General features: G+C 43.3%; 1 protein-coding gene across 4 annotated transcripts in view; it reads right to left on the reverse strand.

The window, feature by feature from the left end:
- Window positions 1–1811: 1811 nt before the first annotated feature.
- The window catches only part of Pik3c3 (phosphatidylinositol 3-kinase catalytic subunit type 3), a 98464-nt gene continuing 80326 nt past the window's right edge, over window positions 1812–19949 (reverse strand). For 2 of the 4 annotated variants that reach the window (XM_008832489.3, XM_029563266.1), the window contains exons 22-25: window positions 18373–18541; window positions 16430–16520; window positions 9397–9522; window positions 1812–2926 (exon numbers count right to left, since the gene is read on the reverse strand). In XM_008832489.3, the coding sequence (XP_008830711.1) occupies window positions 2912–2926; window positions 9397–9522; window positions 16430–16520; window positions 18373–18541 (401 nt within the window). In that variant the 3' untranslated portion in view covers window positions 1812–2911. The remainder of the gene's footprint in view (window positions 2927–9396; window positions 9523–16429; window positions 16521–18372; window positions 18542–19949) is intronic. The other 2 variants (XR_001872431.2, XR_003849437.1) reach the window with 2 other exon arrangements.

A 19949-nucleotide genomic window follows, 5' to 3' on the forward strand; every position in this document is an offset into this window, starting at 1 on the left:
CATGCTAGTTACAAAGCTGTGGACACCTCAGGTTCAGAAGTGGAGAGGAGGGTGATGGGAACAGCACTAATAGCATAAGAAGGCGTGCAGCATGCGACTAGTCCAGACAGGGCATTTCATGATGACTCATTCACAAAGTCCTTTCTACCACTTTCTAATATGTGTGAATGTTTTATGCAAATTGTGATGACAGAGATCATAACAGTAAAGAATCCTAGGATAATATTTGACATTTAGTATTTATTCATCCCCAAAAGATGAAATACTCATTCTCCTTCTGAGACAGGATCACGTGTCCTAGTTTGTTCTTCATTGCTGTGACAAAATACTCTGACCACTACCAACTTGGGGAGGAAAGGGTTTATTCAGCTTACATCTCCCAGGTCACAGTTCATCAGGGAGCCCAAGGTAGGAACTCAGGGCAGGAACCTGGAGGCAGAAGCTGGAGCACAGGCCATGGAGGAACGCTGTTTACTGGCTTGTTCCCCTGGCCCCTGCTCAGCCTGCTTTCTTATGCAACACAGGCCCACCTGCCCAGGGTGGCACCACCCACAGTGGGCTGGGCCGTCCCACATCACTCATCAATCAAAAAGATGCCCCACAGACATGGCCACAGGCCAGTCCTGCAGAGGAAATTCCCCAATTGAGGCTCCCTCAACCCAGGTGTGTCAAGTCGACACTAAAGCTATCGAGCATAACATGACTGCAACATACGCATGTGCAGACTTAATGAACTGGTCTATTTTTGTGTATGTGCCTCTGTTCTAAAGGACCATGCAGCTGGACAGATTGGTGGGAAATATACTCTTAAATAGCAAAATATTATTTTGCTTGGGTTGCAGAGGTTGCTTACACAGTACATTTGCCTGAGGTTTCAAATCTCACTTTACATAAGAAAATAGCTTACTGCGCTGGTGAGACGGCTCAGTGGGTGAAGGTGTTTACTACTATTGTCGGTAAAAAAGCACAACTCTTACCTCAAAGGGGATAAGAGATAGTTTATTCTGGAGCCAAATATGAGCAATCATGGCCTGGGAACACAGATTCAGGTTACCCCAAATTCCATGTTCCAACATGGTAACAGTTTCATGAAGTTTTTATAGTAACAGAACAAAGAAGTCATCAATCAAGACATTCTCACATACATTGGTGAAAACACGAGGTCGGCAGACACAGCACAACAGAAACCCCAGCTGTAGGCCGCAGGTGCATCGGATGGCACTCAGGATTTTGGTTGGTGGGAGCTGATAGTCTAAGTCGATACATTCCAAAAGGTTTTTATCTGTCACAGGATGTAAAGTCAGAAACAAAGGTGGGCATGGACTACTTAGGTACAAAAGATGGCCCAAGAAAAATAACTAGGCTCTGGACCTGCAACATTTCAACCCCTCCATAATCACTGAAATTCTCTAATTAGTTGATCAACCCCTGTAGAATGCTAAGTTTTAAGATGTAGTTTTTCTAGGAGTTTTTGTTCATGTTAGCAAGCCTGATGACCTGGTTTGATCTCTGGAATCCACATAGTGGAAGGAGAAAACTGCCTCCCAAAGCTGTTCTCTAACTTCCACACAAGCACTGTGACATGTACCCTCCATTTCCACAGCACAGAAATAAAAGTAAAAAAAAAAAAGATTGCAGAAACAATTTATATCGTCTCACATGAATGTAAAGCTATCGTACGCTCAATAATGTCTTCAATCATAGCATAGCATTTATTTATTTATTTATTTATTTATTTATTTATTTATTTATTTACTTATTTATTTATTTATTTACTTATTTATTTAACTTACTGTCTTTTTGAGACTGGGTCTCCCTGTAGCCTAGAACTCCCTATGTAGACCAGGTTGGCCTTGATCTCACAGAGATCTGCCTGCTTCTTCCTTCCCAGTGCTGGCCCCCACGGCCAAAGAGCTACATTTTCATCTTCTACTTCACATATTTACAACTCTGAAGAGTTACGAACTGTAGTTTAGGAAACAGAGCTACACCTCACTAGAACAAACCCTTTCTTGAAGTGCTATTTTTCTTCACCCCCTCCCTTAACCCCCTCCGTCCCTGCACTTGTCTGTAGGTGGAAACAACTGATCTCTAACTGCTCCTGGTGAGTCCTGGTGCATACCTCAACCACCTCCTGCAAAGCTGCTCAGTGCTGCCTATGATGTGGCAGGCACGGTAGGGCAGAGGGTCAGTGCCCGACGCTGCCAGCTTGGTTTCTTGATTTCACCTACACAAGCTTTCTAAAAACATCTCAACTGCAAAAGAATGAGCTATAATGTATAGAACTTTGAGAAAATTTTAAGGCAAAACATTATGCTGATTAGGTAAAAACAGATGAACAAAAATGGGGACAGGGAGGAAGAGAAAAGAAGGAAAGAGGAAGAGAGGGAGAAAAACTTTCTTCAAAAATGAGAAACGGCATATGCACAGGTGCTGTCCTGATGGAAAGAGAAAAGGACACGTCACTTTTATCATTTCAGGATAAAAGTTCTCTAGAATCCTTATAATACATATATAATCCTCTTCACATCTTTATACATTATAAAGCAAATATATACAGTTGTTTTTGGCAGGCCTGGAATGAACTATGCTGCCCAGATTGGTCTAGAACAGGTGGCAATCCTCCTGCCTCAGCATCCTGAGTGCTGCTGTGATTACAGGTATGAGCTATCACTCACTCCTCCTCTATAGACCGTGTTTTTAAACAAATACTTTAAGCCCCAATTTAAGCAGCGGCATTCACAGAGACAGAATCCAGGCAAAATGCAACTTCTGTATGAGGAGAGAGAATTTGGGCGTGCTGCAGTCTGCACTCTCTCTGCCTTGGGAGCTTCTCTGGCGTCTTCAGTGTACAGTAGTGGCATGCCTGCCTTCTGTCACAGAGCCAGGCAGGCATGATGATGGGCCGCTTTCATTTTCTCCAGTACTATAAGCAATGAAAACAAGAAAAAAATAATTAAAATAATTTATCTTACTGTTAATGAGAAAAGTGACTGTCTATACTTTAAAATAAAAAGTAACTAACTACTTTTGCTAAATACCCTCAAAGAGGGTCAGGGCTGAACCGAGCACAGGGCCCACAGCTTGACTTAAAAGTCAATTCACAAGAGCAAAGTATTTGGGAAAGGAAGTGTTTGCTCACTGTAAGCTCGAGATGACACAATTCTTATGTGGGAGGAAAAAAAAGCCACCAACATTTGAATTACATTGAATTACATTTGAATCACACCAACATTCTGAATTATACTGTGAGTAGCGAGCACGCTGAGCTCTTAGGAACACACTTTTAGAGAGACCTGAGAAATTGCAGCTTCCTCCAGAATGCAAGTGCTTCACTCCAAATTGGTTTAAAAAATCGAACCGAAAGCCGTCCTGAGAGAAAGAAGCCCGGCACACAGCTGTCTGAGGCTAGACAGACACATTCATTTCAAGCAGATCAACTCAGGCCATCCACGCCCCATGTGCCTTAGTGAATAAACTGCACCCAAGGGATGTGAGAGGAAGGAACGGTGTGGGTAAGTGTGAGTGTGCGAATGCCTATTGCATGTAAAACTGAGACATGCAAAGATTCTGACTGATTTTAATTTGACATGTTTAAAGTGGCAATTCAAGAAAGAATATGGCAAAATATGTATTTATGTAATAAATAGTAACAGTAATAAAAAGAAAATAGTAATAAAAGAAATTGACAGTTCACAATTTCAGAAGAAATTTAAACATTTTAAATTTAAGGCACTATTAGAAAAAAAAAAACTTCCTAAAGGAATGGCCTAGACATATACAAAACCACATACATTTATGCATTTATTAGGAAGCTACTACATGGTAGGAATAGGTTCACGTTCTGTGGGCAATACCACAGATGATTCAGGCCCTGGATGGGCGCTTGGAACAATCACAAAACCTACGAGGTTCTTTGAAAAAGCTGTCAGATGATGAAGTTGGACTATGCTAGTAAAAACCAAATTATAAAGGACCCATACTGATACCCTAACAGTCTGAACAAGAAGCACTTGGAAAGTGAAATCAGCATGTGTGTTTATGTATGTTTTTGTATGTGTGAGAAAAATCCTGCTACTAAACAGATGTCTCAAATGTTTTCTGAAACACTTCACTGAGCTCCCAACAGTCACATGAAGAACTATTTATGAGAGGGTTTAATGTGATACACTCTGAGCAAGAAACAGCAGAGTGGAAACGGGCTTTACTCAAAGCAGGGAAGGAAGTAAACAGGAACAACCCTCCCCAGGATCACACGAGTGTTCAGAAACTTCCTTACATGAGGGAAATCAATCTGTACGAAGGAAAAAGAATCTGAGGGCCTCTTAGCCTGCGCCTGTCAGGAAGCTTGGGGCTGCTGCCAGCACATGACTGGGCGGCTGGAAGGAAAGCCTCAAAGCCTTGGCCACTTCGAAAGTGCCCGGGAGCCCAGCTCCAGGGCTGGCTGCAGTCCACAGCACAGTGGAGGACTCGCTCTAGCCAGCCAGTGCTGTGTTGTTCCATTTTATATGACCATATTAGCTAGTCCTGGTAACTTCTTTACATGTTTTTTTTTTTTTTTTTTAAATGGCCAGAAGAAGACTAAAGATGAAGATTTTATTTATAGGTAAATTAAATACTGATAACAAACTTCATTCATGTCTAAAAAGTAAAGCTTGGGTATATAACTATGAAAAACCTTTAGTAACGGGCCACAGGCTCAGGCTTGGGTATGAACCTGGGCCTTGTCACCTACTGGCCTCAATTTTCCAGGTGGGGAATGTGTCATAGGAAGACAGTGAGGTAGGCATTGCAGAGATGAGCTCCCGTCACTCGTGGCACACTCTGAACTCAAGGGTGGCCGCTATTGCTGCTGCCACTGTGTCTCAGTTCTGTTTGCTGTCACCATTATTTGTCCCCAGATAAACCAAATGCACGAGGAGAGACAGGCCGACGTGGTGTAGTCGTTGGGTGTGGCACAGGCTGACACCTTAGTACTTAAGCTACTGCATGGGGAAATCATCTGGCTCTTCAGAAAAGTATTGAATTAAAACAAACAGGCTTAAGTGAAGATTTGGATTTGGCCACAGAATTCAATATTTTGTTTTGCTCTATTTTACACTGTCATTCTACATTCTTGTGGTAAAAATGAGGTCCATGGGATGGAAACTCAGAACATCTACTCTTTCCTTTGAAGTCACTTTGCATCTAGATAGCTGTTGTTTCAAACAGAGCAGTTATTATACAGAGAGTCACAACAGCAGGAACCAGACACCAAGGCTGTGGACTAGGCATCCTGGATGACACCACTGTCTTGGCTGAGATCATGGCTAGTTAAGAACACACAGGGAGACACAGCTCCCGAGGTTACGGGAGGTGTGAGTGAGCAGCAGCAGAACTGGCTTTTACTGGCAGTTTATACACAGCGAATTTTCAAAAACATACAGTGAACACGAGACAAAAGTGCGTCACCAGAGGAACTACATGAAGCTGAACAGTTACACAACGAAACCAAGCCAACGTGAGACGGTCGCTACAGGGCTTTGCGCCCGCTGGCTCCTGCTCTGCATGCACACCCCACATCTACCCAGGCGACATTTACAGAGAGAGCAAGGGGCACTTCATATGTGAGGAGGAAAAGGTAAATTCAAGAATGGGTTTTATGAAAATTGTTATTTAGGGCAATTACATATGTGTTCAAAAGTTAGGGTATATTTTATTTTCTACTTATCTGTTCATTTACAATTAAAACCCAAATTGATATCACATATCTAGAAAAAGTCTTTAAAGTTTTGCAGGGCTGGCTTCCTTAGTGACCAAATGTCACATAAAATTCATCAAGTAAAGTACAGTGGATGAACTTAAGCTCTGGAAACAGGTCTACAACTTACTATCACCACATTTGCCACTACTGTAAATGCTTAAATAAAAAGATTATAAACGTTTCTGAGTAATGATATAGCAACTTTCAAACGACAGAGGAATTATTAGCAGCACAGGCTGGCCTCTGTGCCAAGGGTGTTCTGAACACACATGAAGCCAAGACAGATGCTTTCACATGTGGTCCTCACACCACGGTGGGCACAGGAGCAGATTCAGAACTGTCTCCCTTTCACTTTACTGTTTCACACATACACTCTAGTTCATGTGCCTCTGTGTGCCAACTTCTCCCGGATACAGGCGTGTGGTCCCTAACCTAAGGGTATATGACCTTACGATCACAGCACCTCTGTCTAGGTAGCCACTTTCCCTCCTGAACACCATAGGTGCCAAGTACAGATTCTTGCTATGTGGCTCGTGCTAATGTGCTTCTAGTTTCGAGTTGGAAATCAAGTAAACGTTCTGAACTCCATTTGTTTTTAATGCTTTTCCCTAAGTCTGAGAGGAAAAAAAAAATCTCTAGTTCTAGTCTGCAGAGATTTATTATGCAACAGGAAGCTGCATCCTGTTCTCTAAATGTGTCAGCCAGTGCAGAGACAAACACAAAGAACAGAACACCCAGGAAGGCTGGTCCCAAGACAGGGCGCAGCAAGACTGGAAAACTCTTCAAATGCTCTGTGGGGAGGAGAGCTGCAATGACGTGACTTCAAACAAAAACCAAATATAAGTGTTTGTCAGTGGAAAAGTCATACTACTGATAGGTGTTGCTAAGCAACAATTACACCATTTACTCTTTTCCCTTTCTAAAGAATTGCATGATGGGAGAAAATAAGTTTCTCAGCTCTTTACATAATTGCTCTATCTGACAGTTTTTATTCTGCTTTAGAACATCATTCCCTTTACGCTAAACAGGTTAACTTCTGTTAACACGAGTCTACTAGATTTTTTTAAAAAAGTTGGACCTACAACCCACAGTGATTGATCAGAATGCACTGAAATGGCTATGAGTCAATCACCAACACTGCATTATTGTAATGAAGGTCACAAATAAGGAGGAAGTGGATGCAGGCCACTAGGCTGAATGTTCATTTGATTCACCAGCACTACCACCAAGATACCTTGAAGATAAGACTTTCTGCCTACATGAAGATACAAATTTCAAAGAGAAAATAAACTTGCCCAAAGACCAGGTAAGAATATGTTTCTATACTTTACTAATTTGGGTATGAAGCTAAAACCCTAATTTAGTGACCCGTGTACAAGTCTTGCCTACCTGGTTCCCAAGGCTATTCTCATTCTGACACTGTTTTAGGTGTGTGATGGAACACGGATGGCTATACTCAAGGAGCCCCAAGAAAACAGCCTGAGTACACAGGACTCAGCTAAAAGACTTCACCATGACAGGAAATTTGGTTTCTCGTGGAAGTCTTCTATAGAATGGAACATGGCTGCAACATGCTTCCATGGTTATAGTGAGAAGGTACACTGCAAACAATGAGGGACTGCTCCAGATCATGTCGCCATCATCATAAAATGGGGAGCTGAGACAGGACCTTCCAACAGCTCTTCTATACATCCTGGCCACATTAAACCTCCTCCTTTGCCAGCTCAGGATGACAGGGACTCGCTCACTACTGGAATCATTCCTATGACCTTGACTTTCTACACTACTTTCTCATGAAGAATCCATCCTCGTTCAAAGGAGTTTGTAACCAAGGCAGATTAATAACCGAATTTCAAAATTAGGCCATGAAAATAAAGCAAGCCACACTTTATCAGAGTGTGGAAGCATCATGGAGAGGCTGGTACCGGCCACAGAGCTACAGTCTCGTCCTGTGCTCTGCACAGGAAACCCTTTCCTACTCCGAGATAAGCTCTGCTTCACCCTGGGAATCGCTGGGTTTGTGGGACACATTCAAGAGCCCTGCCACACTTGTTTTCCTGTGCTCTGACAGCAGCAGGCTGGGCGCTACCAGGTTAGAAAAGGAGGAAGACGCCCCATGGGAAGGAGCAGGCAGTTGCCAGGCCTGCACTGCAGCCTTGGGCCTCCCACACATGGCTGCCTCCTGACACAGTTCAGGGACTGAATGCAGCTGGCATCACAGGAAATAAAAGGACCAAGCAGCTGGGCTTCAGCTGAATTCCTACTGAAACACTGTAAGAAATAATAAAACTACTGCTTTTAGGGCTGATGAGCCTGACTGTGCAGCTATAGATACCTGAGGTGAGGAGAAGCACAGGAGCACTGACATCAGTTGAAATCTTAGCTCTGCGAACCCACTGTGACTGACCAGAGGACACCAGAACAGACAAGAATGACAGTAGAGAAGGAAAACCCCCAGAGGGTGAGCAGGGAGACGGGTCTACGCACAGGGCCAGCAAGATGAGAGGGACACAGATCTCCTGATACACAGATTTAATCGACAGCAGAGGCAAGCCCACCGTCACAGCCTGAAGCCCCTCTTTTCTGGGCAGTGCAGTCTTTGGTGTGAGGCGGTTGCCCCCAGTCCCCGCAGTTTCTACAGTCTTTCTGAGCCAGCCTCAGCACCGCCTTCATGCGGAGAACTAGACACATACACGGGTGGCTGTCCCGATCAGCCCAGTCTGCGGGGAGGGTGGCACGCTTTCACACTCAGCCTTAATGGCGCCCTCAGTGAGGCTGCATATGTGCCATTTCCTTAAACTTTACCTGAGAACAGACAAATGTGGCCCAAGACACTTAAGAGTAGAAGACACAACTGGGTCAGGAGAGCACTGCCTTGGAAAAAAGCTTCCTATTTGGGTTTGAAACCATACTACTTGTACAGTCAACAAATTCAGTGAGGGACACTGATCAGCAATATGGATGCTCAGGCCAGAGGCTCTGCTGTCCTCTGCCCTCTTCTCCTGGGCCTCACCTGCCTTCCTAAGCACCGTGAGACTGCACAGAAACAGCAGAAAGGCAGGTGGCTGTCTTTTTCCCACACACTGGGACAAGGAGGGAAACTTGGAGCATTTTCATCTGAAAGAACGTAAGGAAGGTGGTTCCCTGTAAATAAAATCCTCTTCAAAGAAAAGGACACACTGACTAAAGGGACAAAACACAGTTGGTGAGCTTGGGAAGTAAGGATGATGATGTGCTGAGTGTACACAACGAAGAGCTCAGGCATGTTCATAACCATCTTCATTATGGAGTAAAGAAATAAAACAGTTGGTGTGAAGTTTCCTTATATGCACAGAGATACGGCTGCCATGCGTACTGGGTGATGGACTGTTACAGTGGGGGTGGGGGGTGGTGGTGAACTGCTTTCCCTGGTTTTATAAACTGCTGTTCATATACTGCAACACTTATCAAAACCCAGAAGCAGGCAACTGTTGCACCTTAAGACCTCTGCCATGGCAATCACCCCAACTGCACGGGACAGTGGCATCTATGGGGTGTCAACAATGGAGAGTTGGACAAAAAGAGGGAAGCGGCTGGCCAGGAGAAAGAGTCTCACCGAGGACCCCACAGAAGCTGGCAAGGGCCAGATGAGCACAGGCCCTCTAGGAACTTACCTGGGCAAATTTGTGGATCTGCTCCACCACTGCAGCAAACAGTGCATGGACACTCTCATCAATTAGACTCTGCATGTAGTGCACAGCCTCCTCATCTGACAGGTCCAAACGAAACTTATCCTGAACCTAGAGAGAGCCATAAACAACATAAGTCGTCTTTTCTTTTCTTTTCTTTTCTTTTCTTTTGGTCTTTTAAAATAAATTATTTATTATCTGCATGTGCACCCGCGCTGTGCAGTGCCTGCGGGTGTCAGAAGAGGGCGTCTGATCCCCTGGAACTGTAGTTGCAGATGGTTGTTAGCCACATGCCGATGTTAGGAATTGAACCTGGGTCCTCTGCAAAAGCGGCCAGTGTTCTTAACCACTGAGAAATCTCTCGTCTTTTTTTTTTGAGACAGGGTCTTCCTGCAGCCACAGTTGGTCTGGAACTCTCTAAGTAGATCTCACAGAGATTTGCCTGCCTCTGCTTCCCAGGTGCTGGGATTGAAGACGTGTGCCACCACACTTGGCTCAACACAAGTCTTTTTAAGAAAGTAAGGACACATTTGAAGACGGGATCAAACTGACACAGGTGTCATTAAGATGCCACAAGTTCTGCCAGTGAAGAGCTGTGACTGGCACATCTGTGACTGTAGAACTTGATTGCTTTTAAGAACTGAGACAGCCTTCTTGCAGCTCAAAATTGAACGATTTTCACATTCTAGAACTACCCTGTGACTGAAATGGACACAGCAAGGTGAGATCATATTGACACCCACACCCCATCTTCCTACTCACACCCACCATAGCAACTGCTGGCAAAATAAACACATCTCCTGAAAATGCCTCCTTTTTCAGGGAAGTTCCCCATATCTGGGCAAAGGGTTATTTCAATGGGACTGTAATTTCCAAAGTCAGGATTTCCATTTTAGGTCATATTTTCAGTTGGAGCTCATTTTCAATAGCACAAAGTACTATAAAATGACTATATTAAGCACATACATGTATCTGTATCTGCCTTAAAACACAAAGCCAGGGTTGGGGAATATTATTTTGTTCAAAACCCTGCCCAAGCAGTCCATACAGCCGCTCGTGTTACTCCCTGAAGGCCCTGCTACGGACAGTCCATCTTCAGAAACCAAGGATGTCCAAAGTCAACCCTGACAGCCTCATGTTGGCACATACCAGAATGCTACTCCTCTTTATTAATGGTCCACATACACTTCTTAAGGAAGAAAGTATGATTTCCAATGGAGACGCTGTGGTCAATATTTTCTTTTATTTCTGATGACTTCCACATGTATACAAGCTACTGTGATCACTTCTCCCCACCCCCTCCTGCCTCCTGCTGGCCCTCTTCCTCCCACTAGTCTCTCTAACCCCTCTTCAATTTTCATGGCTTCTGTGTTTTGGTGCCCGAGTTCAGTCAGGGCTGCTGTGGAAGACGGACAGGGAGTTATTACAGGCATAACTACAGACAGCGAGCTGAGATGGAAAGGGCTGGACAGACGTGCGACCCGAGGCCACAACAAGGTGCAGACTGGAGGCACAGTGGTGACGCCACAGCTCAGGACCCGGATGTGAAAGGCAAGCAGATGTAAACAGCCAGGGCAGTCTGGCTAAGCCACTCAAGAGCATATCTCCAATAATGGGCTCTCTCACATTTGGACCCTACAAAATAACCACTCCCCTTGAGTTTAATTCTCTGCCCTTCTTGATTTCTAACATAGGTGGCACATCTGAAAATTTGGTACTATTTTCAATGACATAAAAAAATTACAAAGCATAAGGATCAAAATAAAACTTGATTCTAACTCATCAAAGATTGTGTTTAAGTGCCAACATCACTGAAAGAAAATTAGTAATAGGCTTATAAGGTTCTTTGCCAAATGTGAACCACCTTCTTTAGAGGCTAAAGTGCACACAGATACTGTCATTTTCCTTGATCTGTGGGGCCCCTGCTTCCAAAGGTTCTGCTTGTTTTCAGACCACGTAACTTCTATAAACTGACACCAAACACGGCTGTACCCTGCACAGCAGCCACATGGCTGCCACACCACCATTTCTAGGCCTCCCCTTTTATCCTTCCCAGCTCCTCTGCTCAGATTCCATGTACCCAGTCACTGCTCATGGCAGTCTGTTCCTGCTCATTCCTTTTTTGTTCATTGACTCTGTGTGATATCTGTCTGTTTTTTAAAACATCTAGTACCTTTTTTGTATTATTAAACATTCTGGATAGTGTGTAACAGGTGCTGAAAACTCTGCTGTGTTCTTGTGAGGATTTGTCCTCCTAGGCAGTTAAACTGGCCAAGATCACACTGGACACTAAGCTATGCTGAACATTTGGCTTGGTTTTAAGCCCACATTTACTCAAGTGATTCTGAAGGTGCCTGTGCTGGATAGCTTTAGTGTCAACTTGACACACCTGGGTTGAGGGAGCCTCAATCAGGGAATTGCCTCTATTGGACTGGCCTGTGGTAATGTCTGAGGGGCATCTTCTAGATGAGTGATGTGGGAGGGCCCAGCCCACTGTGGGTGGTGCCACCCCTGGGCAGGTGGGCCTGTGTTGTATAAAAAAGCAGGTTGAGCAGGGGCTAGGGGAGCAAGCCAGTAAGCAGCGTTCCTCCATGGCCTGTGCTCCAGCTCCTGCTTCCAGGTTCCTGCCCTGAGTTCCTACCTTGGGCTCTTTGATGAACTGTGACCCGGGAGATGTAAGATAAATAAACCCTTTCCTTCCCAAGTTGATAGTGGTCAGAGTGTTTTGTCACAGCAGTGGAGAAACAAACTAGGACAGTGCCCTGAAGCCAAGGGTTATAAACTTAAAGCTCCACCCAGTGCTGTTTCAAAGTGTCTTTCAAAGGTACATAGCCACTCAGTAAACAGAACACACTAATAGGGCTCAGGGAAGTTGTATCAGAATATGGAGAGATCGAGCTAGTGTTTCTCCACCATGTCAGTGCTGTTCTAACTTGTGTCTTGAAGACCCACTTACATCTAGCATCACACTAGACCCATTTCAACCAACATCTATTTGCAAGGGACAAAAAGCATCTCTGAAAGAGTCACACAGCCAGTAAAAACATTCTAGCGGTGGCTAATCACATTTTGAGGAGTCTTTTTACCAGATGCTCAAATGATCTAAAAGAGTAAGTCCAGCAGGTCCAGCTATGTGCTGTACAGGACGGTCCAGACAATGATGGGCCACATGAGCGACAAAAGGCAGCAGGAAAGCCCTAGCACCAAAGGACGGTCTCAGTGAGGACGGCAACCACAGGAGGCGGTTTAAAGTGTGCGACTACGTGGTCTGGTTACACATACACTGTTCTTATGATGCACTTGGCTGCCTGCTCTGTCACCTACAGGCACTGTGCACATGCATGCCTTTCAAACGTGAACCTGGAGACTTCAGGACCTCCTTACACCCCTGCCCCACCTGCGTCAGGCTACACATACTCCATCTGTGAACAATGGTGTAATTTTCTGTGCCCCTGGAAACAATTACAATTAGTATTCTATTTATAATTTATTAAATATGAATTTAAAAATTAAACATCATAGATTGGCCTGAAGTTTCTGTACCATACCATAATTACACAGACCAAGTTTGCCACACATAGATACCTTAACACTAATTACTGTATCACACTGAATACGCTTTACTAGCATTGAGACATAAATCTTGTATCCACATTCTTAGGTATATGGCATAATTTCCCAAATAAAGCCCTACGCACATTCTTATACCTAAAAGCAGGACTTTAAGCCAAATACCATTTGAGAGGCTTCACACACACTATTATACAGACCTTTGTTTAAAATAATTAAGTATTTAGGATCTCTCAAACAGCAGTCACTTTTATTTAAATGAAATGTAGACTTTCCTCCATTAACTTCCTTCTTACTCAGAAAAGGAACTGAATGACCTGTATTCCAGCTGGGGGAGGGGAGGCTGAAGAGGCAGGTGCTAAATGGCCTCTGCTGCATAATGAAGACTAAGTCTAGGCCAGACTGGGCCTGATCAACTTCTTCATAAAATCACAAAACAATAAAGAAACACTGGATTCAGTCGGCCGAAAAGTTTTAATCTGGATATTGTTTTCTTGCTGAGTCCATTTATTATTTGAGGTGTATTAGAATGCAAAAAGAAAAAAATCTCTTTGTGTAAGACCAGAATTTAAGAGCAAAAAAAAAAAAAAGATGAAAACCTAATTCCCATCTAACAACTGCTCAAAGAGCATTGATGCTGAAATTGTCAGAAGACGACACGGGGCTCCGTGGAGGAGACAGAAGCTGCAGCTTCCCAAACTGCACCAGAACACACCATCCTGTGGCTACCGACTGATCCAAGGGGAACCAAAGGTAATTAATTTTGCAGGTTATCTGATACAGCCAGCTAATTTATAGCTTCTTGTAATATACATACTTTCTTTGTTTTAAAGTTTAGCACAAAATCAATTTGGAGAACGAAATGTCTCCATTTAATTCTACAATAGAAAACAGTAGTTTCTTAAATTACTCTGAATAAACCTGTGATTACGCGTAGAGGGTTCCGCGTAGAGGGTTCTTGTAAATTACTGAACTGTTGGGAACCGGGAATGAAGAAGCACTGGCTGCTAGGGGGCCACATTGATAGTGGATCCATTAAACTGCTCTAGGGCCTTCCCCTCTCCTACCCACTAAAGAGAATCACACTAATGAAAACACTGAAAAAGTTTCAGAGGAAGCTCTGAAACTCCTTGGAGACAAGGCCATCTTTTTCAATCCACCAACCCTAGTTACAAAGCTGTTATGAAGTACATTCATTTACCTCAAATGATGTACGTTTCTGCACTAAATCTTATTTCTGTACCATAGGCTAATAAATGTCTAATAAATAAAATGTCTCCTCTGAATTTTCTCATCAAGTGCCTGATTTTTTCCTCTGTATGACATTCTTTTGAGCAATGTTTTCTAGCAAATAAATCTCATTAAAGCATGTCATGTTTTAAAAAAATACAAAGGACTGACAGAGAAGGCAGGAACAGGAAATGATCTGACCTGCACTGTGTGAACATACAAGCCTTGTTCACTCTTCCTTGACCCCTGCTGGTCTGGATCCAAATCAGTAACATCATGATGTAATGTTGGCATCTGTTATCTCATCAAAGTACAAAGATCTACTTGTAAAAACCAACCAGCATGAAGCATAAACTTGGGCAGCTACAATATAAATTTCCAGTATTATTACAACATTGAGGTCAAATCTGTACTGTAACTGGATACTTCATGTTTTTGATAAAACATCAGAAAGCAAAGAAATCTGCTATGAAATACATTTTTGAGGAAAAATATAGCAAAATGTTTATTTCTCAAATGTCTGTTTAACTGAAATTCTAATAAAGGGTGAGATTACCAGTCTACAGAACGTCTACAGAACATGCTCTTGTTTTCGCTTTTTTCATACAATGAGTAGATTCATGTTTTAAGACAATGCTATGAAGACAGCTGGTGCCGACAGGAACCACCACGATCTCCAAAACAGCAAGGGGACAAGAACAGGACAGCTTAACGGCCAAAGAAACCCCTGACCGAGGTTTGCTAAACACTGCCAGAATTTCTCAAATGACTTCCCAACATCTGTAGTCGGAAGAGTGAGCCCAAGAAGAGATGGATGGTTTAACATGACCTGTGAAACATGCGTAACACAGCAGATGCAAACAAAACAGCACATCACCTAAAATCTGGTGCATCGATCACAGCTCAGGAATTTTCATTGACCAATTATATTTCATGATGGATGGGAGTTAGTCAGGAAAACATAAAGACAGAAAATAGGACATGAAAAAGCTAGCCTGCTAAGCAGCCTCCTTCCTGGGAAACAAAAGAGGAATTTCACTGCATTGTGCTGGTCTGAAGCAAGGAGAAAGTGTGAGGGTTAGGGCACCATCTGCCTGAAATTAAACAGGAGCCTTTCAAGAACGTGTTTTTTCATAAACGACCAAATAATACAATATTTACATTCAAAATTTCCTTGCTTGATAAATGTGTAAAATTTTGGGAAAAGATTGGTCTCATCTGTGTTAAATCACAGAGGAATCTAATGTCTAATGTCGGTTACTTTAGAAATCAGGGTTTGGTGCCAGCCGTGACTTTCAAACACTAGAGCAACTGCATCTCTAAAAATGGAGGCAAATGGTCTCAGAAATTTTACACTTTTGTGCCTTTAAACGCTTCACAATCTTTCTTTGAAGTTGAATATTCCAAAGGAAGTTGATATGTCATTATCTTTTCACCTCTGGATAAACAGCACTTTACACATTACTCTCATCAGAATGAGAAAATCAGAAATTAAACCAGCTGAAAATCTTCAAAACAGAGCTGGAGAGATGGCTCAGCAGTTAGGAGCACTGACTGCTCTTGCAGAGGACCTGGGTTTGGTTCCCAGCATCCACACAGTAGCTAACAGGGGAACTTCTGACCTCCGTGGGTGCTGCACAATATGGGTGCACTTACATACACACAGGCAATATACTCATAGGCATAAAATAAAAATAATAAATAAATAAAATATACTCTTCAAATCTACTGCCCTTCCTCCCACTTCTTGCTAGGACTCTGGGTAAGATAAGTGCCTGCCCACCCACATTATCTCTGCTGAACTACACATTGACAAAGTGAAACTGGAAACAGGAGGATGGGTAGGGAGCACAGAAGAGTCATTTCTTCTACATGACAACACACCATGGCGTTTCCACCCAGAACAGCCAAGAATCAGGTACCTCAGTGGTAAGGGTACAGGAAGAGCTGCCTGTCTGCAGAAAAGAGCACTGGCTGTGGTCAAGAAAGCAGTCTCCCAGGACAGGCTGACCATGCTGTGATTACAGACAAGAACAGAGAACAGAACAGAATGGGGACGCTGACGAGACCTGAGAGCTAGTTGCTTCTGAATGTGAATACCCAGATTTACGTTATCGGTCTATGGATGGTGAAAAAGAGGACATGTGTTGTTAAAACCTTTACTTTTTTAATGTATGAAATACGGACTACCATATGTACAAAAAGGTGTCAAAATTACCTTTTTCACAGTTTTATCTGGTTCAAGAGCAATATCTGGAATGTTTGCATCAACCATCAAGGAAAACAAGTTCAAAATCAGATTTGAATACCTGAAAGAGCAGGAAGAAAACCAAGAGCTGAGTCAGAAGCCGAACCTCATCCTATCAGCATGCTTCTAAAACGCTGCTGCTTAGAAGAGAACGTGAGAACTCTTCAGCAGTCTCAATAAAAAGCAAGCCTCGAGAACATCCTGATACGGTCTCAGACCACAGAACACACTTCTAAAGTGACATCTAGTAGTTGACATTTTTATTCAAGAGACTGTAAATCTTGAATCAGTTCATCTGTCCTACAGGCAAGATTTGGTTTAACTGAACCATACTCTAAAAAATACGTTGCTCAAAAAGTTTAGAATCCAGCTAAGTGTGCTGGTGTACACCTGTACTATCAGGCCTGGGGGCAGAGGCAGGGGATCCCATGCTCAAGGCCAGCTTGGTCTATACATTGAGTTTCAAGTCAGCCTGGGCTGTAGGATAAGATTTTGTCTCAAAACCAAAACCCAAATCCCACAAAGATAAGAGGTAATTTGAATACGTAAAAACTTATTTCTTTGTAGTGAAGAATGTGACCCTCGGCTCATGAATAACTTGCCTGTTTCCTCACTCTACCTAGTTACTGCCAATCCATCAGCAATAGCAGCTCCTAAAATATGCTACTTTCTGTTCTCAAGTGAGATGGGTTCCCCTAGCTATCCCCAGCTACCCATCTGTGCCTTGTGCCTGCCTCCTCCAGGAGAGTATCCTGCTGTACCACCAAGACTTAAGGACCTCTCTGTCCTGGTCTACAGAGCCTTACGGACAAAGCCTTAACAACACGGCCCTTTGTGGGACATGCAAGATTCAAACATCTATCAAAAACCTACAACTAACATCATTCTTAATAACGAAGAACTAAATGCAACTTCCCAAGGTAGCAATGTCTGTTCTCAGCACTCCCTCCCTCAAACAACAGGAATATATACCCAGCATCTATAGTTCCAAGAACTACATGAGAAGTTGATGTTACAGGCACAGACCCCAACAACAGGCCACACCCTTGGAGGAAATGTAGGCATGCACAGGGCACAGAGGCAGATTGTCTGCTGACCACATACTTTCGGTGAGGTTAAGAGGCATGGACCTGTCTGCCCCACCACTCTCCCATGGAGGGAACAGAGGCATGCCTCTGACTAGGATTTTCTATGGCACAAAGAAAATTCATTGTGCACAGTTAGGTAGAATTAATCCTGTCACTTCTGACAGATCATCAGAGCTCTGGTCATGTTAAATACACTTTACTTATTTTTTTCTGACAACATACAAGATCCAGTCTTAAAATCAAATCATGATGAATGAGGTAAGATAAAGGGACACTGAATGGAGGGCAGAGAAAGTGAGTCCGGAGGCATTAAAAAGAGACAAAAAAATTCACATGCAGTATTATCTGAAGAAAGTTCTGAATGTTCCCAAAGAGCATCCAAAACTGAGGCTGAGGAGTGCTAGAACGGCAGGCAGTGGAAGGAGGTGCAGGAAGGGCAGACGGAAGGGAAAGGAGGTGCAGGAAGGACAGACAGGGAGCAGACAGCCTCAATTCTTCTTCGGCAGTGGCAGCAAAGCTCACAACGCCTCCAGGGAGACCCAGGTGTGCGGAGCTTGTAGTCTGTGCACCATCTCCGACCTGGAGCCTCCCCTCAGCCTACTCTGGCAGAATACCAGGTCCTGACTGGAAGGTTAGAAATGTGGTCAGTAGTGGAAAACAAGACGCACTGTATGTGTGGGATGGGGGTTTATTCCTGTGATACTAGGGTTTTTACCAGAATGGCTAGGAAGTACACATTAAGGATGCCATTGAGTCCCTCTGAAAGGAATGCCCACGAAGGCATGTTTGGAGCAGCTCTGGTCTGGGCTAACCCCATTGCCTCACCTCCGCAGGTGGAGAAACGCTGTGTAGCACTGTTTTCGGAACTCCTGGTACTGCTCACTCTGTGTGCCCCCCATTCCTTCCACCATCTCCTTATTCAGCTTCATTGGAGGAGGAAGAGGCTTCGGATCTCGGCCCAAAATATACCCAAAATCTATGTGGAAGAGTTTGCCTGGATGTGGACAAGAAATACATTTTTTTTCCAGAATTATCTTTACAAATCAGGAAGGAAATATGTCATACAATCAGTACAAGTGTCTCTTCATAAGGTATCAGTTCACTGAATTGTATACTTTCAAATATGCCCTTCAAAGCACATTGTGGGTCAAACATATCATAGAGATAAAATAAAGCTTAAAAATCATCCCACAATAATGTTAATTTAAAATTTTAAATCTCTTATTTATGACTGTAGAATCAAGGAGTCAAAGTCTGGACAACCTTAAGCAGACCGTGGTAAGCATCTACCACACTGGTACATTCAAAGTCTGGACAAATTTTAAAGGAATCACCAGCAATCAGAGAGTAGAAAATCTCTCCTGCTAGTAAGTTTAGGTGAACTGCTCTTTATCCAACAGAAAACCACTTCTTTGACTTTAGTATTCCTGAGAGTAATTGTCTTTTATGACTACTTAGAGGAATTCCCCAAACTTTCAATTACACTGACAGCTTCATCTGAGCCGTTTAATCTCCATCCACAACTTGCAACAGACTAGAAATCCAAACTCCACACTTCGGTTTGCCAAGAGCAGGACACAGCTTCAGGTCCTGCTAAGGCAAGTTCTACTGTGGTTGCTCAGGTCACAAAGCAGACTTCATGAATGGGTGACTGCCTTTAACATGGAAACCATGAAGCACTAGTGATCTACAAGTTTCTGTAAAGTACGGAGGTACTTCAACACAAAAGGCACCTTGCGAGTCCTACAAAACAAGCATCCAGAGCAGAGACTTGGGACTCAGGGCTCTGTTTTGTGCTGCTGTAACCCCAGAATAGGCACACAGTAGGTACTGGTTATGGAGTGCAGGAATTAAAACTGAATAGCATAAAGAGCTAATCAAAAAGCTCACTAGGGCATCTTGTCCATCCTGTAATCCATGATGACCTACTTCATGTAGAGATTTATCATCCATCTTACCTTTTGGGGAGGGTGAAGTTTTACCCTCAAGGACACCAGCCATTCTGCACTTGATTTACTGTTTGTGAGCACAAGCAGCATCGTGCAAATGGTTTTTCCATTTTAACTCATGGCTGAGATGTTGGCCATGCTTTCCTGCCTACTGCTTTTCCTGAGTGTTACATGCAATGGTGATGGGCACAGACCACTCTGCTTCTAGGGCCCTGAGGTCCCTAGTTGCTGTGGAAGAAGTGGAGAGCCTTGGGATGGGGAACACGATTTAACCAAAGCGCAGAAGAAATGTTCATCTCTATTTGCTCAAATATGTGACTTTGAGAATTAACCTTTCCTAATGTCACCTTCTAAATTATAAAATGGGAAAATACTGATAATCACCTCATATACAAAATCCAAAGAATACAATCACAGAGTACTTGGTGCACAGTAAGTATTTCAAATGTCAGC

Source organism: Nannospalax galili, unplaced genomic scaffold (assembly GCF_000622305.1).
Source record: "Nannospalax galili isolate Female #2095 unplaced genomic scaffold, S.galili_v1.0 scaffold15, whole genome shotgun sequence".
Taxonomy (NCBI): domain Eukaryota; kingdom Metazoa; phylum Chordata; class Mammalia; order Rodentia; family Spalacidae; genus Nannospalax; species Nannospalax galili.